Source organism: Lytechinus variegatus, chromosome 3, assembly GCF_018143015.1.
Source record: "Lytechinus variegatus isolate NC3 chromosome 3, Lvar_3.0, whole genome shotgun sequence".
NCBI classification, from domain to species: Eukaryota; Metazoa; Echinodermata; class Echinoidea; order Temnopleuroida; family Toxopneustidae; genus Lytechinus; species Lytechinus variegatus.
The window spans coordinates 71,925,420-71,952,212 of NC_054742.1; the positions used below are offsets into that span (position 1 = coordinate 71,925,420).

A 26,793-nucleotide genomic window follows, 5' to 3' on the forward strand; every position below is an offset into this window, starting at 1 on the left:
TAGGGGCAGGCGTGAGAGAGAGAGAGACCGAACGAATAAGAAGAAATTCTGGCAGTGAATGAGGTAGGGAGAGAAATAGGGAGCTGAATGGTAGATAGATAAGAATAGAGCAGATACAAAAGGGTAGAAAGGAATGGGAACAATGCAAGCCGAAAATTGTTAAAATGAAACAAAATAGCCATCTCAAAACAGCATTTTAATAAGAGCTACATGTACAGTACAGACGCAGATCAGAGAAGATGAGAAGAGGCGAAAATGATTGATGATGAAAGATGAAGATGAAGGATGATGGAGAGGGGAAGGGGAATGATGGAGAGCATGACTGTACGCAGCATATACATGTAGGGCTAGGAGGCAGTCGCCCCCCCCCCCCCCCCCCCCGAAAAAAGAAATCACAAAATCACCAAAAATTTACACAAAATCCTTAGATTTCAGATGAGAAAATACAGAAGTGCCTCTAGGACAAGCTTGGTCACTTCGCTCCCTCCCTTCTGTGTTTCCAAAATTATTTATGTGTCTTGCCCCCCCCCCGAAAAAAATTCAACATACAGCCAACTGCATGAACCAAAGCAGGGGCAAAATGAGTTGTGAAACATTACACCTTGATATGTGTGCTATTAATGGATACCATCAGTCGTATGAGAGCACAGCACAAATCAGGATCATTAGCTCACTGGTCATACGCACTCCTTCCCAGAGACCAGCTATGCCATTTGACTTAATAATTCTATCGCGGCCAGCAAGTGAACCATATACCAGGCTTACCAGCCAAGCCAGCTTCAAAGTTCTACGACCTCTATCCTCTCTCAAGTCTCCCCTACCCTTGAACGTGGAGTGGACTTATCACCCATTGGAAACTTTTTGTGTGGATTTAGCCTCGCGCTGGAGGGTTCAGAGGAAAGCTATCTGGGATTTCATGGTATTGATTTGAGAGGTCGTAACCCGTGTTGTACAACCAGGAAGAGATGTCACTTCCTTGCAATAGGAGATCGAAGCCGAAACAATGCTTTATGCAGGATAGTCATACCCTGGTAAGACATCAAAATGCTTGAGTGGTACTACCAGGATACTCCCAAACATACACGTGACATCAACATCTGGATTTTTTTTCAGCTTTACAAGGAAAACTTCCATTTCCTTCATTTGTTGAATTTTTGGAATTTTCAAAAATGCCTTTATTTTCACAATATGTGTCAAATGTTATCTTTTTTACAGTACATTATTTACATGTAAGTATGCCCCATCCCCATAATTGAATATATTACTTCTCAAGTTCTCCCTCCACAGATTATTCACGGATCGTAGTTTATCCATTCTGAACAGAAGAAACCATTAGTAATCCCTTCAAACTAAATGTCTTATTTTAGAACCCGTGTACACATGTTGGTACATTTAAACATAGGCCTGTATCAAATAATAAAATGGTGATAAACATGTGCATCAGTGTGCTTTGTGTTATAGAATGTATTTGTACACAGCAAGTTCAGTGTCTGAGTGAAAAAAAAGTATTAAAATGTTATTGAAATGATTTCCAAAATACATGAAAAATACTCATGTCAGAATCCTGCCATTCAATATTTACAATTGCCTATAAAAATTCAGCATCGGTTCAGCCACATATCCATTGATTAAACATTACAGGTCAAGACCACCCTAACATATACATGTAGTTGAGCTAAATATATTGAGAAATATCAAACCAGCTTAGCTGTGAAAATGTTTTTTTAATACAAAAAAAACACAATATACAGTGCGTCCCAGAAAAAAGGAAACAGGGATTCCCATGACTTCTTAATTCAAAGACAATTGAATTGTGATATTTCATTTCCATAATCATATAATTCAATTATTCCTCTTTATTTTGATACCTAATTTGAGACAAACACTTCACGCATTGATGAGCAAGACAAGTTTGAAATTTTAATGTCGAAACCGGGTTGCGCAGAAAATTAGACAAGATTGGTTTGTGATACAACGACCGTGTATATTCGACGATTGGCTCATAAGCATTTCTTTTGTATTCTTTGTTAACATTTTCTCACTGATCCCTGAAATGAGAGTGGATTCAGATTCACACGTACGTTTCTGCTCTATGCAAATCGTTTCTGACATGCCTCAGTATTTATTGTTTGTAATCTGCCATGCGTGAACAATTTGGTAAGCTGTTGGTTTCAAATAAGAGATGAGATCCCACTCTTGCCATGAGTATCATATTTATAGTAAAAACATGTATGTAATAATTGTGAAATCTATCTCTGAAAACAGGTTCTTTTTTAGTGGGATGTACTGTATATACACCTCATGGTCTACATGTATGTAAAGACAACAGGAGGCAATGATGCCATGCATTCTCTGTATCATATTTAGTTCTATTATTTGGGTTATGATAAAGTTTATATCCAATATTGAACAACTTGGTTGGATTTCTGATGTGTGAAATCATCATTGTCATGATTTTTTTTATCATCAACTATACAAGTATTTCTCATTATTTCATTAGATTTTTGAAAGTTAAAGGTCAAGTCCACCTCAGAAAAATGTTGATTTGAATCAATAGAGAAAAATCAGACATGCACAATACTGAAGATTTCATCAAAATCGGATGTAAAATAAGAAAGTTATGACATTTCAAAGTTTCGCTTATTTTTAACAAAATAGTTATATGAACGAGCCAGTTACATCCAAATGAGAGAGTTGATGATGTCGCTCACTCACTATTTTTTTTGTTTTTTATTGTTTGAATTATACAATATTTCAATTTTTACGAATTTGACGATTAGGACCTCCTTGCCTGAAGCACAAAATGTTAAAATAATGGAATTCCACGTGTTCAGGGAGAAATGAAACTTCATTTCACATGACAATGACGAGAAAATCAAAATATTTCATATTTCAAACAATAAAAAACAAAAGAAATAGTGAGTGAATGACATCATCGACTCTCTCATTTGGATGTAGCTGGCTCGTTCATATACCGGTAACTGTTTTTGTGAAATGAAGCGAAATTTTGAAATGTCATAACTTTCTTATTTTACATCCGATTTTGATGAAATTTTCAGTGTTATGCTTGTTGAATTTTTCTCTTTTTATTCAAATCAAGTTTTTGTTGGGGTGGACTTCTCCTTTAACATTTACAAAACTGATTTCCCCAAGACTTGATTCTATACTATGATATATCTGTAAAGCGCTTAGACATGTCGTTACGATGTATTAAGCGCTTTATAAAAAAGCGGATTATTATACGATACCCGTTGTTTCTTTTTGTTCATGTCAAATAAAAAATTATTTATTTTTATTCTAAAATATTATTTTTCTTTATGATTGTCTTATGAAGTTTTAAATTACTGTTTTTTCCTTTTTTATCTCCCATTTCGTTCTCTCCTTCTACCCTGTGACCTTTCCTATATTATCTTCCTTCTCCATCATGTTTCCTTTCCTCTATCTTCCTTTATACCACTTTTCATTCTCTTCATCACAGTTGAATGTCATCCATATGCATATGGAGCTGAAAAAGAAGAATATTGAGGAATTGATGGAAAGGTTTGGAAATGAACAGCCGCCACCTGCAATATTTCTTGAGGTAAGATTTCCAGTTGTCCATATAAAAGAAATTCTTTATGATAATGTTCGATCTTGTAATGGTCAATTCAAACATCCTTTCAATTATTCTGTGTCTAATATATGGATTTGTGATGTAGCTTCATACTTTTTTTGATGAACATTTTTCTAAGGAGAGCGATTTTTTGAGCTCCATGAAATTATAAACGTGAAGGACTGATTTTCATCATAACTGTGAAAGTTTATGGATCTAAATGTAGTTCATGAAACTTGGTGATACACTGTAAGAGTACAAGTACATGTATTACTGAACATCCTGTGCTATTTTCAGGTCCCATGACCAAGGTCAAATGTCATTTAGGGTCAACATATTATTTTTTATCATATGAATGGTGTTTTTTTTTTTTTATTCTATAGTCATTTTCAAAGTCTGCACTGCTTCTATATTGAATTGTACAATGCAAGCGAGACTGCCAGAGGCATTCACCTTGTTTTTTATTGACATCAATACTGGAAGATGAATTTTTAAATTAAATTTGACCTAATCAAACCTTGTAGTATTAATAAGGTGCAAAGCATAAATCCTTTTCTCATGCACTTTAAATATAGACTGAAATACAGAAAGACAGAAAGTGGAGTTGGAGAGAAAAGAGCCCATGAGTGGAGAGTTTGCACCATGTTTTTATTAAACAAGTTTGTTTAAAAGATTCTTTTTTAAACTCTATAACAGTGTTGCCATAGATATTTGCCCTATTTCTATGTAGCAATGGTATAATTCAAATGCATTATTTTGATATCTATGGGTGGCTGCTTAAATCTGGTATCTCAAAAGTTCTGGATAGCTCAGAAAAAGTTGTATACATTTAGGCAATTGTGGCAGCCTTCAAGTCTTGTAAACCGTCTCCTAATTCCAGATTTCATTTGTCTTGACAAAATAATGTCCTGATTCTAGATAGAGCCTTTTCTGAGATTTCCTCAGAATTTCATTTTGAGAGTGGTTTTAACAGCCCGCAGGTATAAACAATTGTTCAAATGTGCCTTTTCATCTCTTTAAGCTGCTTTTTGATAACCCAAGACCAATTAGAACTGTAAATAAACAAATCTGTGCCCCAAAATCGTTGCCTTCTAATAGAAGTTTCTGTGGTTTTGTCGGGTTGGTTGGATTTTTTTTATATACGTATACAGCTTATTTTATATGTATGGGAAATGTTTCTATCTTTATGAAGAAAAACAAATATTTCAGCAGCTGTTATGAGAAACACAAGTGAAAATGAAGATTTTTATATGTAATTTTTTGATAGATTCTTGTAAGAACACATGGAGGCCGTTCTCATTACGCTTTCTAAAACTAGTTTACTGGAAACAGATTCAGGAAACCACTTTGGAAGATCGCTTTGCTAGCGTTCTCACTTGATCACACGAAAGTGGTTTTCAAAATCACTTCACGTAAAGCGCTCTTGTTGCTATGGAAACACTCTCAGTGGGGTGAGACGTTTCGCGCGAAATTCGAAACCGCAGCATAGGCATTCTACACCTGTTGTGTGGAGTAGCGCGCTCAAATTGTGCGAAGATCGCTTCCCGAAGAACGGTTGTGTCCTCACTTACGCTAAAACCAGTTTAACGAGGCAAAGAGATCTTGAAAACTACATCGCGAGGTGGTTTTCCAAACTGGTTTGGAAGATCGCTTCCAAGACCGCTTTGACCGTTCTCACTACGCGTTAAACTAGTTTCCAGTAAACTAGTTTTAGGAACGTAGTGAGAACAGCCTCATGGTCTTTTAGTGCAATGGATAAAGAAAGAACCAGTCATTTCAAAAAACCAATATATCACCTGACAACCAAATCTTGTTTTTGTGTTACTTTCGAAAGCTGTTCATCTTTACAAATAAGTTTATATGGTTCTACAAACATAATGGTGTATTGTAGAAGAAAAATATATAGTGGATTTTAAGAACCTCTTCAGATTAGGTTTAGAATCTTTTTTTCTCATCACCTGATTCTGTTCATGGCTGGAATTTAGTTGTCTATAAGGCTTCAACATGGACGTGTACAGTACTTATAAATTCAGCCTAAGTCGATGACCAGAAAAGTTGTCTTTATTCAATGCTTCTTAAGTTCCTATTACATTACAATAGAAGCAGAGCTAATAGGATCAGTGAACAGAATATAGGCCTATTATTCTCTGCTTTTGAGTGTAATAGTTTAGTTAAAGAATGCTGAGGTTTACTTTATAATGAGCCCATTGTTAATCTAAATTGGATTTTTTCTTCATTTTTTTCACATTTTCTATTATTTGTAAATATATTTGGTACATCCAGTGTACAATGTTCTTTTCTCCTATGATGTTCTTCAGATGAATTCAGTGGAAAATGCATCTTTACAGCTGCAAAGTAGTATGAATTTGACATTAAAATTGTAGTGGTTTTGAGGGAATCCCCTTTCAGATATAATAATAATACATTTAGTCTTTAAATGGCTCGATCGTAGATTTATGCTCGTGCTGAATTTCAGAGAAATGAAAGCCGGCAAATATGAACTTGTCAACCACCCTTGAACAAAGAAAGAGTTCAACGTTGAGATTTATGGGCAGTCCTTCCTGGGGCTCAATTTACCCATAATTGCCAGCCATATCAGTGATTCCTCTGAATTAACTTGCTTGTTTTAAGCCTCCAAATGATTTACTTTCCTGGTATCACGAGGTTGTACCTGGAAGTGGGAGCGTTATCACAGTGAAATCAATATTGATAACGAAAAACAAGACATTAACAAGTTCATTATGTACAGAATAAAAAAGTGCTGCAACTTTTCATTTCACTGTTGATCTTCATTAAACATGAAATACATATACTCATAAAGTGATTAGTGTATAAAAAGGATATCTCATCAGCGAATATTCTTTAATAATTCATTCAAGTAGCTTTTACATTTGAATGCTTTTACAAATATAGATTGATTTAATTACTTCAGATTTTTTTTAGAGAGACTGGCCATGACTGAGGCCATCCCCTGAGAAAAAGAGAGTCTAAACTGTATAGATATGTGGACCCACGATATCCTATATGTGGTACCTTGCATTATTAAGTCATGCGGTCTCCTTGGCGCTTGTCTGGCATGCCAGGCGGTGTCACGAGGGCAAGGGGGCTGATCCCATTGCGTCATGGTTAGCATCCGATGACGCAGGAAGGGAGAAGAAGGACCAACAGACATTTTCTTGCAACTCTGTGTCCACTTTGCTATGATGTAGGGGATTATGTATGTACTGGCCATCATCATGAAGAATGTTCCATCAGTTTCATGTTGAAATTATTGGAATATAATATTCTTCATGGAATCAAAAGGAAGAAATGAACAAGATTTCTGTCAAGAGAAATGAAACTTTATTGGCAACAGCTACTATTATTATATGTATGTTCGTATGCTCATGTTGCATCTGTTGTACAGTGTTTTGTTTTGTTTTTTTCTCATTTGTTTTTTTCTTGATATAGTTCATTAGCTGTGTAAATATATCACTGTTAAACAATAACATATATGCCCTGTTCTCACCAGAATACCTGTAGTTTTTTAAGCAGCAAGATGGGCAAAATTTGTCCAATGTTAAGATACTCTTGCCATAAGCCTACATTATATAGATTGTAGTTGTACGGTAGGCCTACTTGAAGAATGTGATTAGAAATAGAATCCAAAGGTCTGTGGTGAGGTGACAATCTTGATTGCTATCTTTCTATTGATCCTGTATGTAGGAATACCAAGACTTGACAGATCAACTGAGCGAGTTACAAGTCGAAGAACAGAGGATAAACAATGAGATGAGCAATGGCCACACCTCACCCAATCTCCAGACCACACCCCCTCCAGAACCATTAGATCTACATGCGCCCTTCTCCAGCAAACACAATCTTGCTCCTCCCCTCAAAAAGGAATTCGCCAACCAGCAGCACCCAAAGTCACCGCTTAGCCAATCAGTGAGGGCTTTCTTGCCAAATCAGCAGAGGACATCGGTAAGTTTCCCAGAGTAGTACTTTGATTGGGGATGCAAGTATTATGAAGCACATTAAACTATGGCATGAGGAATTTTTGAAATTTTGATTTATAGAACCTTTGCAAGAACCTGATATTTATTTCTGTAATCTCTTCTTATAAAGAGCTGTGTAGTGAAGCCCCCACATCAAACCAACCCTGGATTTATTATCAAAGTGCAGTATGATCGGGATAGGCTACTTTACATGTACATGTAGATATCAGAAACCAGGAATATTGAAATGACACCTACATAGTACATGTAGGTAGGATGAGAAAACTTGTCACATCGCTGAAACTCCTTATATGTGCTAATGTGCTGGCTGAGATGAGATGGCAATGGTGCAATCTTGTGATTGTCTCTACCCTTGTAGCGTCTCTCTTACTCTCCCTTTCTTTCTCTCTCCTTTCCTCATTTTATCTTCCTTTCTACCAGGTCTGTCCCAGGCATGTCTGAGATTTGATTATTCCTTTGTGTATTGCTGAAGCAATTTGTTAAGTTGTCATAATATAGGACTGTGGGAGAGAGAGAAGGGGGGGAGAGTGCATGTGATGGAGCACCAGACCTTCCCATTTAAGTCTCCTCAGGGTTTCTCAAACATCGCCTGTGGTGCACAACCTATGAGATAGCTGTTAGCCGTCAAAACCCGGCTACCAAAGTGCTCAAATTGCACTCTAAATTAAGGCACCATGCACACATAGCGATCCCAGTGGTATGCATTCTAGGTTTCTGTGGCTATGGTAACTCATGTGCTGTTGCACAAGATAGATTAGTCAATATCTAACTAGACATTAGCGAATGGTTGATTCTTTTACGAGGGATCACACTATTTCGGTCTCCTTTGTACTGTCTTAATTCTTATTCCATCAAAATGGCTCATTATATTCAGGTCATGCTAGATGTGTAGGCCTACCTGTACAGAAAAAAAAGATGTTCTTCATTATGATTTGGAGATTTCTCATGAGAGTTTTTCCAACACTGTTTAATGTTCTCATATTTTTTTCTTTGTTGGAAGTAGGTATTGGATACATGATTAATTTTGAATTCGTCTTGGAGTGTGATAGCTTGGTAGTACTGCCATGAGGAGATCAGGGGAGCGTTTCATGAAGGGACCTTGTCCAACAAGTTCTGTTTTATCTGACAATTACCATAGTAACAGTACCTCTCAGCCAATCAGAATCAAGGAAAGATGTCAGATCTGACAACTTGTCGGACAAAAATGTTGATAAAACGCTCCCCAGGTTGCAATTTTCCACCTCTACACTCTCAGACATGGGTACATGTAGTCCCACTCACTATCAGCGATGATTCCTCCATCAATAGCCTTCAAAATCATTTTAGTTTTAAACTGAGTTATTGGTTTAGTAGTAACACAACAGTTTAATTTGTTCATGATTCCAAATTATGGTCACCATTCAAGCTACTGTTGTAATCAGCACACTCTTACATCAAACAGGCAATGCCTGAGCTTTTACAAACTACAAGTAAGCACAAACTTTAATTATTTAGGAAGGCCTATGGATTAATTAATTCAGATTAATTCAAATCATGTATGTAGGCCCAAGGGTGTGTTCAAAGTCAAGTTTAAAATTTAAACAGCAACATCAACACTGATTGAAAACTGAATTATAAAACACCGATCGATTACAAACACGATCAGCGGTGCACCGTTCAGTGTCGAAAAATATAAAGCTGTTTATCGTCTTTTATTTCCCGCTTTCATTAGCGCAGCTTTATTGCGCAGTTTGACCTATCACAAGAAAGGTCGATTTGGCACCTGCCAGAGTAGGCTTCTACTGCAATGACATATTTAAAGACATTTCAAATCTCAATCGTGTTCATTGACGCATTGGCGATGCTGGAGGTCGTGAAATCTGAGGTGATCGAGTTTGATTCTTCTTTTTCGACGTAAATCATGATTTGAAAGACGTTTACTTTTATGACCGGGAATGGAGGACATTGAACATCCTTTGTTTCTTATATATCACACTTTGTAATCACGTTTTCAATCATGATTCATGTTGCCGTTTAAATTGTGAAACCAACATTGAACACACCCTAATAGTACAAATTACTTCCAACTGAAATATCTGATAGGAGAGACCTTTTCCATTGTAAAATCCATGGGTACTGGTAGATCATTTTCGAATGTTACTTGGAATACCATCTATTGCCATGGTGACATCAGTGACTATGTGAATTATTGATATTTTCACTTTCTCTCATTAGTTTTTTCCACAATTTAAGATCTCATTTTCAACATGTTCCATGGAATTTATCTACGACAATTGCACAATTTTTTTTTCTTCTCTCTGCTGAATGACATTCATGCCTCCACTCAATAAGGAAACCAACCACATTCGTACTTGATGTAGTGATATAATGCTGAGTCATCTGAATAGCAATGTGTCTCATTGACCAGACTACTCAACATTTGATATCCCAGGGTTGCTTGTGTGAGGGTTGTGTTCCTGCCCAGGGTCCCACAGTCTTATGAATTATTCATGAAGTATGTTAACCCACTACTGCTTGGACAGCTCATACATGTATCATACATGCATGTAGTTGCTTGATTCATCCCTCCTTCAAGAGAATGTCTTGATTGGCACTTTAGAGTGGAACATTGGTCAGTTAAAATTACTTGATGTATCATTATCATCCAGTACCAGTCAATGAAGTTCTGTGTGGCTAGTATTCACAACATGAGCTTTGATTATAGAAATACAAAATAGAGATTGTAAATGAAATTGTGCTATACTTATGTGCTCAACTTACTTGCAGTATGGTGATATAATATTAAATGTAAGTTGTAAATTAATATTTTATCTTTTAAAGAAAATCAAAGTTATGAATTCGTAGTAAGGGGGCCATTCAAGTTATTTCTTGAACAGGAAAGGTCTTTTGTTCGGCTTGAAGCTGTTACATACACTGTACTACATGAAAAATTGGAGCCTCTGTAAACTGTAGATTTATTACATAGCACTTACCATCACATTGTGTTATGGTACTGACCTGGGATTACCAGGAACTTATCAAATTCTTGTCGCAGTGGGTGCAATAAAGAGCTCAAATTCAAAGAACATGTATCTATATCAACTCTTTATTGAGTTTTTGATGAGCGTTTGGTTCCGCCACTCTTCCAAATGCCTTGATATAGGATGGTTTTCAATCATATACATTTAGGAGAAAATGGTGTATTTTTATATTATTTATTTTTTAAGTTTGGAAAATGTATGTTTATAAAGTCTTTATTGTTAGAATTGTGAATCTGGAAAGACGGCTCGGACAAATAAAAGTACATGTTGCGTACTTTCTGTTGCTATTGGCTTTGTTTTCACTATATCGTATAAATCCATCATTAGAATGCAGTTTTCTTGGAAATTATATGGATACGTTTTTTTCCCCTAGTAACAACTCACCTCAAATAAATATCAAGTACACTAAGGCCAAGTAAAAAAAGATAGTAGTTGATCGTCCGGGTTTTTTGAGAGCGGTGATGAGGGAGGTCCTTGCTATTTGCTATCTTACTAATTTTTAAGAACACGGAGGCATTTTCTCGGTCCGATTTTTTACATCAGTGATGAGGGAGGCCCTTACTATTTACTATTTTTTTGCTATTTTTTATTCAAATGATTGTCAGGCCATGTCAAGCTCGAATTATGTGATCGATGTATGCTCAATAATAATAATAAATGATTAGAAATATATATTATTATTTATATATATGTATAAATATCTACGATTGATTGGAAATCTTTGGAAAATGTATTGTGCGATAAAAATCTATTGATGTATTATTACTGATGTATACTGGTACTGTATTGTTGTCAAACAGAATGTTCATGTCAAGTGAATAATTGAAACATTTTAATTTATGTAAGGGTAAAAAAATGCATGGGGGTCTTTTTTATTGTCATGGAGTCTTGTTCAATTTTCCAGAGCCAATCTCATTTTTAGCTCTGGGCATGGTTTCACATCGCAGTTTTCGGGTGCTTGTTCGTTTACATAATGTTGAATACTACTGCTCAATTTTTATTCATTTTTAAAATTGATATTGAATATTAAATCCCTCATTGAATATTCGATGCATTGCCTCCTGACATTAGAAAACTCGCCAGAAAATTCAATGCATTTCACAAATTCACATGTCACGCCAGCACAGTCAATCACATCATCCTGGCACACATGCAGTTCACCCAACAGAGTCACAAGCACACAATCACCGTAACACACATCTAAGTACAGGCGCTATCACTCACCAAAAAACCCCGCTGAAATACAAATTACGTCATTAGAATTGATTTATCTGCGCCATATTTCCAGAGCAGGCGACGGATTAGTTCAGATTCAGTAAGCGGGGTCCCCGAAAATGCACTAAAATGAAGAAATACACGATCTTATCCGAGTTTGCAAACTTTATTTCCTCGTTAATTTATGATGGTATCTTCAAAATTCCAACAAAAAACCAAATCAGAATTTTTTTCTTCTTGCAATTATGGCGATATCGGACTTTGCAATTGTTTTTGAAGTTGCGAGAGAGATCCCAGAGTAATCCTGTGATTTTTTTTTCGTTATTCAGCAGCCATAAAAATAGTTAATAACAAGAAAATTGATGCTGCAATTAAAAAGGGAAGATGGCGCGGACGAGAAATGTTTTCAACACAATTTTTTTTTTTTTTTTTTTTTTTTTTTTTAGAAAATGGTAAATAGCAAAAATTTTCATGCGGCGGCCAAAAGTGATGCGCGCGAGGACGATCAACTACTTTCTTATTTTACTTGGCCTAAAATCCAAGTTGTTGGTATAGCATGTCCTATTTATGTATGTGCGTTTTTTATCAAGCATTTTTTTTTTTCATATGCGACTGGTTTCAGATGAGATGTTTGCTATACATATTTGCATTTCTATTCACTAGTGTAAGGTTTCTAAAAGAGTGTATGAAAAATGAGAGAATGGTTACCAGCACCTAATTGTCATCGATATTTGTATTCTGCCGGAAAAAGTTCACAGAACTGGGCCCTGCAACACAAAAGCTAGCCATTAATCGTACGTTTGATTTTCACGATTGATTTTACATTGTTGTCAATGCAATTAGTCGTAAAAAAAAAGGACCATGATCATTGGTAAGCTTTGTGTTATGGGCCCCTGATCGTATTTTATCAGGGAATCAACCTATCTTCCACCTCTATCAACTGTGTCTGAATCTGAAACCGAAACAGCATCAGAGATAAAGCAAATTGATCCTGAATATATGCCAGACTCTATACCCCTGGATAGCTAGTAACCCAATACTCTGCATAATGCCCCGTCTGCAATTTATCATCCAAGATGTGACTTTATTGGTATTAGTCGTGACGATCAAATTGTCTTCATCGGTCTTTTGATTATTTGGGTCGAGTTTCTTGGTGATACAGATTCCTAGAAAAACCTGGTATTTTAACCAACAAGATTTTAAGCTTATATCAAGACAATCGGTCATAAATATGGACTGATTGCTGTTCAGAATTTTTATTTATGAGCTTCCCCCCCCCCCTTCAAATTTTTGCACCTCTGATATATTCAGTCATGGTATTGGACATACTGTACAAGCTGTCCATTTGTTGTGTCACAAATTACGATAACATGTCAGCATATATTTTGGCTTGTTTCTTACTTAGTTTCTTGTCGATTTACTGTCGTACTCATAGCTTATAAATCTTTGTTTTTTTTATTTATTAAATGCTGAGGTATAAAATGTGATATCTTAATTGCCTTATTTTCATTTAAGGTGAAAAAGAGGGGGGGGGTTGTTTTGTTTTTTCAACTATCCCAGATTTTTGATATCTCATATTATTTCTAATTCTGGTATCAAACTGATATATAAGATGGAACAACTCCCAGATAATAATCTATTACTATGCGACCTACTTCAGCTGTAGCTGCCTGACAATGCAATGTATGTGGTGAACCTTACTTGGTACCAGAGGGTATGTTCTCATTTCTGAAATGATGTCCTGCAAAATATCATTTCAGTCTGGGAATCACGTGAATTTCATCCTAGACAAGATAACAGTTTTCATTTCATACTTTATTCATTTTTAGAGTTAACCTGTTCATTGTCTAGAACATGAGGTGTGTGAACCAATGTGTTAAGGATAATCACTGCCAATGGTTATAAATAACCTGAAAATCCCTTGATCAGATTTGCTGAGAGTTGATTTCAATTTGAAAAATCACAAGTTTAAAAAGCAATTTTTGAAACTCACCTTGGCTGTTGGCCATTGTGGGCCATATATTAAGTTTGGGTTGAATTTATATTGACAATTTTCAGGATGTGTAGGAAAATGACCTGGGAGGATTAGGATTAGGGTAAGATCCCTGATTAGGATTTATGTTAAGCTTTAAAATGTGGAGATATCTGCGAAACTGCTGCCTGAGTATAAAATGTTGTAGAATCTTTCATCATCTTTATAGTCCCTGTATCATGTACATGTAAAGCTTTTTGATAGCAATTGATCGTGTAGTGATTTTTTTTACATATGATCAAGAAACTGATCATTCACAATACTAAATGCAATCAATCGTAGAAACCAGTACCATGATCAATCACTATTAAAGATTTATATTATGGGGACCTGGTTTCACCAATATATGATTGAATTTCATATGTGGATTGAATTTGATCATAAAAACGCTGTCTTTTAATAAACTGTTCTAGGTAATATGACTTTGTGACTATATCGGTCAATTCATTTTCATAGTACACTCTGGGATGGGTTTTGTTACCCAAATGAAATTATTTTTAGATTAAAGGTCAAGTCCATCTCAGAAAAATTTTGATTTGAATCAATAGAGAAAAATCAGATGAGCACAATGCTGAAAATTTCATCAAAATCGGACGTAAAATAAGAAAGTTCTGACATTTCAAAGTTTCGCTTATTTTTAACAAACGAAATAGTTATATGAACGAGCCAGTTACATTCAAATGAGAGAGTCGATGATGTCACTCACTCACTATTTTGTTTTTTATTGCTTGAATTATGCAATATTTCAATTTTTACGATTTTGACGATTAGGACCTCCTTGCCTGGAGCACAAAATGTTAAAATAATGGAATTCCACGTGTTCAGGGAGGAATTAAACTTCATTCACATGACAATGACGAGAAAACAAAATATTTCATATAATAAAATACAAAAGAAATAGTGAGTGATGTCATCAGTTCCTCATTTGCATACCGACCGAGATGTGCATGTAACTATTTTGTGAAATGAAGCGAAACTTTAAAATATAACTTTCTTATTTTACATCTTATTTGGATGAAATTTTCAGTGTTATGCTTGTTGAATTTTTCTCTTTTTATTCAAATCAAGTTTTTGTTGGGGTGGACTTGTCCTTTAACTTTCATGTGTGAACTGGGCCAATGTGTGTGACCTATAATAGTGAGAATCTATATCGGGGAGCCATCAAGCTAACACCTAGTGACATTCAAATCTAGGGCTCATTTCAGCTGTGATGTCAATTCATGATACTCAGTCTGTCACACAAACTTAAATACATGTGCTGAAGGAATTACGCACCCTTCATCACTTAGGTATGCTTCTCTATATTTTTGAAGTAATAATGGCAAGATGTATTTGAAATGGTGAAAAATAATATATTAAAGTGAATTTGTCCCTTGAATCTTTTTACATTAGACTGTGGGAAGGTCACTAAAATTGTCACTTTCCGTGGGGCAGCAAATGCAACCACGGTTCTTAGACATGATATTATGTAAAATATTATGTGTGAACATGTTGCCATTGCTGAAATCTGCTCCGGAACTCAAAATTAAAATAATAATATGCGAAGTCATACCATTGATTCTACTGGAAATTCCGCCATTCACCCCGTGAATTTATTGGCCCTCTCTCCTTGGGTAAGACGTGCATGTAGCATATATTTGCTGGTGGTAATCATCATTTTCGCTGTCAAAACAAGACGAAGACGACAACATCCTATCTGCCATTGTAGATTCTGTATACAACATATAGCATGTACAGTGAATAAAAAAATAAACGCAAACGAGGTTACATGCCTTGTACACGCTTGCGCACGTCCTTGACACACGGGGTGAATGGTGGAATTTCCAGTCGAATCAATAGTATGATTTCGCATATTATTATTTTAATTTTTAGTTCAGGAGCAGAATTCAGCGATGGCAACATGTTGCATGTATTCACACATAATATTCTACATATCATCATGTCCAAGAACCGTGGTTTCATTTGCTGCCCATGGAAATAAAAAAAAGGGGAGACATTTTCCTTACCCATCCCACAGTCTACATCTTTTATTTCTTCTTACATTTCAGTGGTGGTGTGTTTATTTTTTTATGTTTGATGACGTAATACTGTAGAACATGGATCCATCTTCAGCATCCACAGATATTAACCATCTCTTTACTGTTGTGAAGTAATTCTTTGTATAGATTTTATGGACCCTTCTATGCCTTTTCACCCATGTATTGAGTACTCCAACTTTTTTTGTTTGCTTCTTCAGGTATTGGCCAAGTCTGGAACCACCCTTAAATATTCTTTGTCCAGAGCTATGAAGATGAGGGATTTAAAGCCAGAGATGTGCATAGTTTATCGAGTTAATCCCAGGATGGCTCTGAGCTGGGATACTGTTGTGAAGTAATTCTTTGTATAGATTTTATGGACCCTTCTATGCCTTTTCACCCATGTATTGAGTACTCCAACTTTTTTTGTTTGCTACTTCAGGTATTGGCCAAGTCCGGAACCACCCTCAAATATTCTTTGTCCAGAGCTATGAAGATGAGGGATTTAAAGCCAGAGATGTGCATAGTTTATCGAGTTAATCCCAGGATGGCTCTGAGCTGGGATACTGTTGTGAAGTAATTCTTTGTATAGATTTTATGGACCCTTCTATGCCTTTTCACCCATGTATTGAGTACTCCAACTTTTTTTGTTTGCTACTTCAGGTATTGGCCAAGTCCGGAACCACCCTCAAATATTCTTTGTCCAGAGCTATGAAGATGAGGGAGTTGAAGCCAGAGATGTGCATAGTTTATCGAGTCAATCCCAGGATGGCTCTGAGCTGGGATACAGATATGATGTACCTCGCTGGAGAAGAAGTGAGTAGCAGGCTTTTTATTAACTGTAAAATTTGAAATTTTCGCGGATTTCTTGGTAAGATCAGCGAGCACAAATTTATGAGCATCTATCTTAATACAAGTTTTGAACCGAGTTTCAATTAAGTATATCGTTTTGGCAAAGATACTGCATAATTTGACCTATAGAGGGCGACATTTAAGCAAGCAAGCTGAAACTAAAAAATAATGTGCATTGCGAGAATTTTTTCCAATGCGATCATTTTTTTTTTACAGTCACAGATTTGTATCTAAATTGTGATTGCTTGAAATATAAGTTGGTTTTTGTCTCACCTGCGAAGCAGAGTGAGACTATAGGCGCCGCTTTTCCGACGGCGACACCGGCGGCGGCGGCGTCAACATAAAATCTTAACCTGAGGTTAAGTTTTTGAAATGACATCATAACTTAGAAAGTATATGGACCTAGTTAATAAAACTTGGCCATAATTAAGTATTACTGAACATCCTATTAGAGTTTCATGTCACATGACCAAGGTCAAAGGTCATTTAGGGTCAATAAACTTAGACCATGTTGGAGGGATCAACATCGAAATCTTAACCTGAGGTTAAGTTTTTGAAATGTCATCATAACTTAGAAAATATATGGACCTAGTTCATGAAACTTGGACATAAGGTTAATCAAGTATCACTGAACATCCTGCCCGAGTTTCACGTCACATGACCAAGGTCAAAGGTCATTTAGGGTCAATGAACTTTGGCCGAATCGGGGTATCTGTTGAATTCCCATCATAACTTTGAAAGTTTATGGATCTGATTCATGAAACTTGGACATAATAGTAATCAAGCATCACTGAACATTTTGTGCAAGTTTCAGGTCTCATGATTAAGGTCAAAGGTCATTTAGGGTCAATGAACTTTGGCCGAATCGGGGTATCTGTTGAATTACCATCATAACTTTGAAAGTTTATTGGTCTAGTTCATTAAACTTGGACATTATAGTAATCAAGTATCTCTGAACATCCTGTGCGCGTTTCAGGTCACATGACCACGGTCAAAGGTCAATGAACTTTGGCCGAACTGGGTGTATCTGTTGAATTACCATCATAACTTTGAAAGTTTATGGATCTGATTCATGAAACTTGTACATAAGAGTAATCAAGTATCACTGAACATCCTGTGCGAGTTTCAGGTCACATGATCAAGGTCACAGGTCATGTAAGGTCAATGAACTTTGGCCATGTTGGGGTTTTTTGTTGAATAACCATCATATCTCTGTAAGTTTATTGGTCTAGTTCATAAAAAGTGGACATAAGAGTAACCATGTATCGCTGAACATCTTGTGCGAGTTAGAGTAGTATTCAAAGTCAGCACTGCTGCTATATTGAACCGCGTGATGCAGGTGAGATGGCCAGAGGCATTCCACTTGTTTTGTTGTGTGATTGGTGAGTGTTTAGATCCTAAGAAGACATCTTGTCGATCGCCCAGGTTTGTTGATTGATCCCATGCACTTTGAAGAGCCGTAATCCCCCCACGGTCCTTACCCAGTGCTCTGCCGACAATACCAGGCCAGAACCCTACGGTTCGAAATACTTCATCAGTTTTTAACCAATCTCATATTTTGCTCACAAATAGGTCTTGGGGTAAAGATGGGCAAGACATATTTTTTTTGATGTGTTGGAAACTGTTGCCATGGTAATGGCAGAGGGTGGGGTATTAATCACCTCCAGTGATAGTTCTAGTTTTTTTTTCCATGGCTACTTTTACTTTTTGTGCTTACCTGCCAAAATTTACTACATTGCATTATGGTTTACATTGGACCCAAATTTCAGGAGCTCTTTTTGTTTAGTTTTTCGGGGGCACGTTGCATAAAATCAAGTGCAAGACCATAATAAGTAAGTTCCAGTGGTCTAAAATTAAATTTTTGGAGATTGATTGCAACTCATTTGGCATGTTTCTACAGAAAATCGTTAAAATTTTTTTAACTTTTCCGTAATTGAAAAACCGTATTTCCCTTAAACCAACTGGTTTCTACATAGCAAATAATCTCATTAACTCACATTCCGCATCGCAAATAAACGGATTAACATGGCAATAACCTCCTCCCAGAGGTGGTCATGAGAAATTGTATTTTGCACGATGCGTTTTTCACGTCTGTTTTTACAGGGAAGATTTCCAGAATTCTGGATACTTTTGCAGGTAATACTGTACCGATTCTATGTATAAACATGCCGTTTCGGCAAGAGGGCTCCTAACCGGTGTGTTGGCTCAGTTGGTAGAGCGTCTGTCTCCGACTGGGAGGTCTGGGGTTCAAACCCTGCCACGTCAAACCAAGAGACGTTAAAAGATGGGAGTTGCTGTTTGGCGTTCAACGATTAAAGGGATAGAGCCTCGTCAATTTGGCGCTGTACAGCGGCTGCCGGGCCTACGATCAATTGGGCAAAGCAAATTTTCGGAGTATTTCATGTCTATTTTAAACAAAAAATATTGTTTTTTTTCTTCTAACGGCACTTTTTCTCCTGATGACCAGTGTCCTTTCATAACGAATTTCATATGATTAGTAGGAGGGGTTAAGTATCTGCATTGAACTCCCTTTAAGTGTAGACAGAATAGCCGAAGAGAATATTGTTTGCATTCCAGGGGGCTTTTTTCATAAAGCTGTTTGTATAAAGTTAAGAGCGACTTTAAGAACGACTGGTGATCCTTTCTCATGCGCTTAACCCTCGCCAATAATACCATGTACCACAAAAAAGATCACCAGTTGTTCTTAAAGTCGCTGTTAACTTACGATCAGCTTTATGAAACCCCCACCTGGTTCCCCGTCTCATGAAGACTTACAACTACATACTTTGCCATTATGACAATTACCATGGCAACCTTGAAAGTGATTGGCTGCTGAGCCCTGTTACCATGGTTGTTACCATAATGACAAAGTTTCCATGGTAATAACTTGATGAAACAAGGGGCCCCTGGGGAGTGTTTTACGAAAGGACTCGTCAGACGTTTTATCTGACAAGTACTGTTTTATCATACAGTTACTATGGTAACAGTGCCTCTCAGCCAATCAGAATCAAGGAAAGTTGTCAGACCTGACAACTTGACGGACAAAAATATTGATGAAACACTCCCCTGATTGGCATATGATGCATATTGTAATCACAATAATAACAGACATTTATAAAGTGTCTCCGACATGAAATGTTATCTATTTGAAGCGAACTACATGTAATATCATTACCCCGGATTAGGCTTGAGCTGCCGTTTCTAGCACTGTGGATCAAGGTAATAACCCTGCCAGTACCTATTCACTTAAGATTAAAGATTGATTTGTAATTTGATATATTGATTTTGTTCCTTTTTTCCACAGATATCTGTAGAGTTGAAAGCACAGAATTTCCCAGCGCCAAGTAGCATATCACATAATTTTGTAAGTATCACTTGCTATTATTCAATTAGTTTTGAAGTTTTATTTGTTTAACCTTACCAAGTTTTTTTTATGTTTGAACTTTCGAACATTGTTCCAGAAACTTTATACAACTGATGTTTTTTATGCCATCTTTTTCTTTATTATTTCAAGAACATTTTATTTGAGTCTGCCATCATATCATGCAAGTTATTTTGATAACAAAATATGACAACATTTTGATATTTTCTTAAATTTCCCCTTGCAATATGTCTGATTACTATTGACAAAATATGTCCAAGGTTTTTCTAGGAAAAATATGTAAGTTTTCATTATGGATGAAGAGAGAAATAACAGTTAGGTGATGGACAGCTTGATTTATTCATCAATGGTTAAGATGAATATCATACAGAGTCAACAAGGTAATCCCTTTTATTTTGTATCGCCCATTATTCTTTTAAAGTAGGAATGTGATAAAGTTCTCCCAATTCACATCTAATATGTACCTTTGTTATCTTCCTACAAGGGGCCTTCAGAATCTTCTCATATTTATTTTTTTATTTAATCTTTCAGGTCAGAAAAACCTTCTTTGCAATAGCCTTTTGTGACAGCTGTCAGAAGCTGCTGTTCCACGGCTTCCGATGTCAGACATGCAGCTACAAATTCCACCAGCGGTGTGCTAACAAAGTGCCCACAATATGCACATCCACGACGGGAGACAACCTTTACAAGCTGTAAGTTACTCCTGCCAATTTGGGTCAATTTTTTTGTCATGAAAGTTTTTAGCAATGAGATGTCTCAATGCACACAATTACCACAGTAGCATTACTCGTGGGTGCATTGTGTTCTAGTGGTTTTGACTCTCGCCTTTCAAACAGAGGGTTTGCGGGATCGTTTCTAGATAGATGGCACTATATAAATGCATATAATTACTTCTCAACCAATCAGTATGAAGGATTTCACTGTAAGTGGTATTGACTGACTACATTCAGGGGCGGAACCAGGACTTCCCGAAAGGGGGGGGGCAAATTTTTGCGCATCGATTTAAGTGGCAAAATACTCATTCTTTCTACTGTGATCATTGTCATGCCATGAATGACTTCCTTTAAAAAATCACTCTCAAAATGCAGGGTTTTGCATTTTTTTAGTTCTATTATATTGATTTTCCCTATTCTGCAATAATATAAAGATATACTTATAGAGATAAAATCATTACCCCCTGCTTATTCTTACGAAATACGGAAATATATATGTTTTGGTTCCATATTACATGAACATGCGTATGTAACTAATAGTATCAGGACCAAACTCTCCCTTATTTTGATATACACAATGTCAACAAGATCGTTGTCCCCTAACTACATGTCCAGGAAGCAGTATGTAAAATGCCTAACTCTTTGATAGTGCAAAATTTATTGGTGAATGTGAGAATGCCTAACTCTGGATAAGAACTGTGTTAATGCAGAGATGCCTTTTGCTTGATCTCTGACCCTGACTCCTTCCGAATTCAGGCTTGTCAGGTTGCATTAGAGGTGTGGGAAGTGTGGGAGGTAGTGCTCATAGCATTGGAAGGTACCACATTGTATGTTACTGACAACTAATATTAACATCATTTTTGTGATTTCTTAGATTATTGGCATTGAGAAAAGAAGAGGACTACAATGATTATCAAGATCCCTTCCCTGATGAACCCGAATCACCATCGTCAGATGATCAAGATTTCCCAAGGAATACGTTACCACGGGAACGTTCCACGTCCGCACCTAATATCTGCCAAAATGCAGTTAATGTTCCTGGTAAACAGTTTGATGTAAGTGTCCTTGGGGAATGAGCGATTAATGTGGATATTCTCTCATGTTGAGCGTTACATGTCGCTTTGTATTGTATACAGATTTCACAGTGATTCCATTCATTTTTAGATCGATATGCATATGAGGTCACGGTGTTTGTGATATGAATAAAGAACTGTTTGAAGGATGGACTTCATACTTGGATCATTTATGCAGGTAGGAGGTTTTAAGGGTCACAAGGTCAAACAGCATCGGGGGTTATTCCTATAAAATGATGTTTGTCATCATATCTTAAAGTAAAATGTAATAAAAGAAATCAATTTTCAACTTGGGTCATGGGTCATTTTTTTGGAAGCAATCATGATAATGTGAGAGATATTGAACTTACGAAGTCAAATAGGTGATACATTTTAGATCTTTGCAAATTAATGAGGAATGGGTTTTGAAGATGTGCAGTCAAGAAACAATCTAGTCTGTTTATACGCAATCTTTCACTTTTCTTTTGTTTTCTTTATTAACACCCCCCCTTCTCTCCATCTCTCTCTTTTCTCTTTCTTTTCCATTCAATCTTAAACACCATTTGTCACCTTCATCTCCTATACGATATCTGTTTTCCTCCCGTTATTTTAAACAGAGTGAAGCCTTTTCAAGATTTGCTTTTCCAGTGAAACCTTCTCTAAATCCAGGTGAGATTCGTATTCATTTGATGCAGTGATATTAGAGAAAAAATCGCTCAATATGAAGAACAATACTAAAATATTGATCAATTATTACTCTTCTGGCCATTATATGCATCAGGCACTATTAGCAGCTGCATCTCTGGCTAGCTTCCCTCAGTTATTCTTCATGCAATTCCCCCGCAAGCTTCTCCTATTTCCCAGTTTATTTCGTTTGATTTTCCTCTCTTAACCCTAAATAGACTGGGGTGTTTTGACACCTAAAAAGACTGGGGGGCTGAATCAGCCCCCCCCCTATGATCTCGGCCGTCGATCGCGCGATCGTGATGAAACTTGGCACGCGCGTTACCCATGGCATAATCTACAAAACTACAAGATCAAATTCTGCGAATTATGCCAATTTATGCATAAAATCAAAATTTTGCTTTAACTAAATAATGCCCCTAACATGCTAAATTTTGGTACACAGCCACTTTATATGAATCTGATCAAATTTACTTCAAAAAAAATTCAAAATCATTTCTTTTCTTTTGTATTTTATTGTTTTCTAAATTTCTTATGTATTTCTTTGTTTTTTGACTTTCTGTTTTTTATTTTTATTCCAATGGAAATTGTCACGGACTTTATTTGGACCATAAATATGATGGAATTAATTGATTTCAATCAGTAAAAGGAAAAATAATGATACATTTATGAATTTTGGCTAAAAACTCTACTTTTCTACGTTACGTTTTGTGCAATTTTGGGTCTGAATGCACTTACGAAATGTTGCGTAATTTCAGAACCGCGTACCCGGGGGTCGCAAAATTGGTTTCATAAGTTGCGCGAGACTTGAATGTAAAAAGTCAGTGAGCGACGCGGTCAAAAAAATTCGCGCGGCAGATTTATCACGAAAAATGTCGAGGGGGGGCTGATTCAGCCCCCCCAGTCTTTTTAGGGCTAAAGAAAGAATCATCCAGAACCCCAGGTTAATGGACATGTTACAACATATAACAAAATATATAGCGACGCTGTCAAAAAATTTCGCGCGGCGGATTTATCACGAAAAATGTCGAGGGGGGGCTGATTCAGCCCCCCCCCAGTTTTTTTAGGGCTAAAGAACGAATCGTCCAGAACCCCAGGTTTATGGACATGTTACAACATATAGATGTTTACTTTCATGCAATTGTTTGATACTTCATTTCTATCACGTCCACGTACGGGAATAGGTTCCATTTGTGATTAATTGAGAAAAAAGTGTTCAAACCATACCAACTATTTTTTTTAGATAAGTGAAACTAATAATAAGGCCAATTGGCATCAGATTAAATGTGATACAGTGTAATAATATGAATGAAATCAATAACCAGATTTACATGATTATTGAATCGGTGATGTCGGCAACATGTACCGATATGGTTGAAAATTAGTTGTTAAATTTGGTTTGTTTGCATGCCGAGAATGTGCATGACTTTTATTGAGCTTAAAAGTAACCAGTTTTTGTTGTTTGTCTGTTAGCTTTAAATTATGAAAATGTCTGCATTGGTCTTGATTGGCTCAAACCCATGTAGAGTCATTTATTTTTTATTGGAACATATCACTGTTTTTGTTATTTGTGTGCATGTTGAAACGTTAGTTACCCTTTGCACAGAGTTGCATGTTTTTGCATTGTTGTTGTAAAATCATTTTTATAGAAAACTGGCCCACAACACAACATTTTCAACTGCTACAGAAAGTTTCTGATGATAAAGTGTAATGACATACAAGTAATCAAAATGTCCTTCCTGTTTATTTATTTTACAGAAATTCAGATAAGTAAGTAAAAGTACTAGGCACATCTACATTGTAGTTACATATTGGTTTTGTTTTCATCAACATTTGTTCGTTAATTTATTCCAACATGGTGGTTTACAGGTACTTTCTGGACTGAATAAGATTCTTATGTTGTCCAATTCATTCATCATAAAGTAAACAAGTTATCATTTGATGGTAGCATCAATCAATATAATGAAAGAAATAGAAATTTGGGGAAATGTAAAATATAAATAGTTAATTAGTTGGTGATGGGTTGTCTATCGCTATCACCTGGGCATGCATTTTTTTATGATGATAGATCTTCAAATTTTTTCATAATCTTTTATGATGTCTCTACATTTGAAAATAATTGACATGTTGGTTGGGAATGTCCTATTTTTCATGTAATCCACATACCAGCTATGAACATATGAAATATTTTATACAGGGAATACATTTTTATTGAATATGGAACTGTACAGAGCTAATGATTTATTAATTGATTATTATTGATTCATTGATTTTACGTATTTTTGTCATGTCATCACTTTAAGAAATATGCAATCATTTTATCCATGTAGTAGTAGTAGTGATAGTCATATCAGGGCCCATCTTACAAAGAGTTAAGATTGATGCATTCAACCGTAACTATGGAAAGCCAGCAACGTCAACATCTGAAATGCATCTGTTCAAAATATTTTTGAGATATGAGTATTCATGTACATTATTTATCTTTTTGTTGAAAATTCACTAAGCATCTATTTGTTTACATTGGATATTGTGTAAATTTCTTGCAGAAGAAATTACGACAGTGATGGATTTCCATACAGTTGAGATTGATCAGATCAATCGTAACTCTTTGTAAGACAGGGCCCAGATCTTCAATGACATAGTGCAAACCAGGGGCCCGTAATGTTGTTATATTATTTAACAACCACATACACTATACATTTACATCCATTATATCCATGTATTACTGTAGCAGTACAAACCTAACACATACAAGCCGATTTGGTTTTGGGCTGGTTATGGAATACTCTTTCCAGATTCCAAGAATTATTAGAATCTGGATTATAAGAATTTGTGAGATTATAACATTCACATGATACATACATTCAAATATCAAATGTATTTACGTGATAGCAGTACCAACCCAGCATATACAAAGCCAATATGATTTTTGACTGGTTAAGGCCTGGTCCCACTGGCCAACGGACACAAAACGTATTCATAACGGATAAAGCGCACAAGCTCAATTTCGGGGTGGCTCCATCCGTTTTCATCCGCTCCAGACAATGGACAAAATGGGCGAACAATGAAATCACAGTGGACGGATGCTAGATGGATATAGAGTGTATAAAACAGGTATGCATAGAGTGCACAACGGATACATAACATTTTTCAGCAGATCGCAAGATTCTTTTCCGTTTTACATCCTCTGCATCCGTAAAAGCAGTGGGACCAAGCCTTTATGGAATAGATTACCCTTTCCACATTGACAGCACCTTATTGTATTCTTTGTGCAAGAATTCATATTCCCTTTGGGAGTGTGTGTTCTGTTGTTATCGTTGACAAGCATGAGTCTTGTGTATCAATCACTGCTGAGATTCTATCTCTTCTCTTGGACCCTTAAAGGGATTTTTCCTCTTCCTTGAATTTTTTTGGGGGCACAATACTTCTGCAACAAGTAGAGCAGCTATCATGGCATTCCATTATTATTTCCTTTCAAATGGTTCATTTCATTCGTCAATCAATACTGAAACTCTGCTAAAAATCGGTGCATATCAATAATTCATGTATGAGTTAGCATAAATAATTCATGGTGGTTGCCATTATTGTTTTTTTTTTAATCGTACACACATGGTTGATGGGCACGATCTTTGAGATTTGTGTTATGTCAGTAAAAATTCACTTAATTTTGTCATAGTTTCATAAATAAATTGTCAAGCCAATGAATTTCCTTATTCCTTGAAGTGGGGTATTCATACATGGAACATTGTGTAATAGAGGAGAGAATGCCAGCTAGGCCTTCCACTTTACGAATGAAATATATGTGCACATTTTACTGACAGGATAAACAATTACTTTGGATTGCTGGGTTTCATATTAACAAAGTTAAAATCTAACACGCATCACTTTCACACATTCAGTAATTAATATCTTTCAAGCTTTCATTATTCCTGCTGCCAGTGATTTATATTAACATTTTTGTTGTATTTCATTGTTTTTAATGTCCTATTTGCTTCTTAACATTTTTTCCCCTTCTCTCTATAATCATTCAATGTCCTGGGGGAAAAGTACCCATATTTGTCATTAAAAAGAAAACACTTGTCCTATTAATATGTTGCTTTTATAAGCACTACCTTATTTTAACTTACTTTTGAGTGCAGTTTTCAAAATTGGGATATATGCATTCATATCGGAGTGGAGATTATCTGAAGATTGACAGGTTACAAGGTCAAAGATCAAGGTCACATGGGTCATTGTAT

The 26,793-nt window shown here is 36.1% G+C and overlaps 1 protein-coding gene across 2 annotated transcripts in view; it reads left to right on the plus strand.

The window, feature by feature from the left end:
- Positions 1-26,793, plus strand: part of LOC121411868 (serine/threonine-protein kinase B-raf-like) — a 60,118-nt gene that overhangs the window by 18,238 nt on the left and 15,087 nt on the right. The window contains exons 2-8 of one of the 2 annotated variants that reach the window (XM_041604753.1): positions 3,479-3,580; positions 7,298-7,555; positions 16,536-16,688; positions 20,029-20,088; positions 20,638-20,798; positions 21,694-21,874; positions 22,489-22,540. In XM_041604753.1, coding sequence (XP_041460687.1) covers positions 3,479-3,580; positions 7,298-7,555; positions 16,536-16,688; positions 20,029-20,088; positions 20,638-20,798; positions 21,694-21,874; positions 22,489-22,540 — 967 coding nt within the window. Of the gene's footprint in view, positions 1-3,478; positions 3,581-7,297; positions 7,556-16,454; positions 16,689-20,028; positions 20,089-20,637; positions 20,799-21,693; positions 21,875-22,488; positions 22,541-24,313; positions 24,326-26,793 lie in introns of those variants that run through there. The other variant, XM_041604752.1, reaches the window with a different exon arrangement.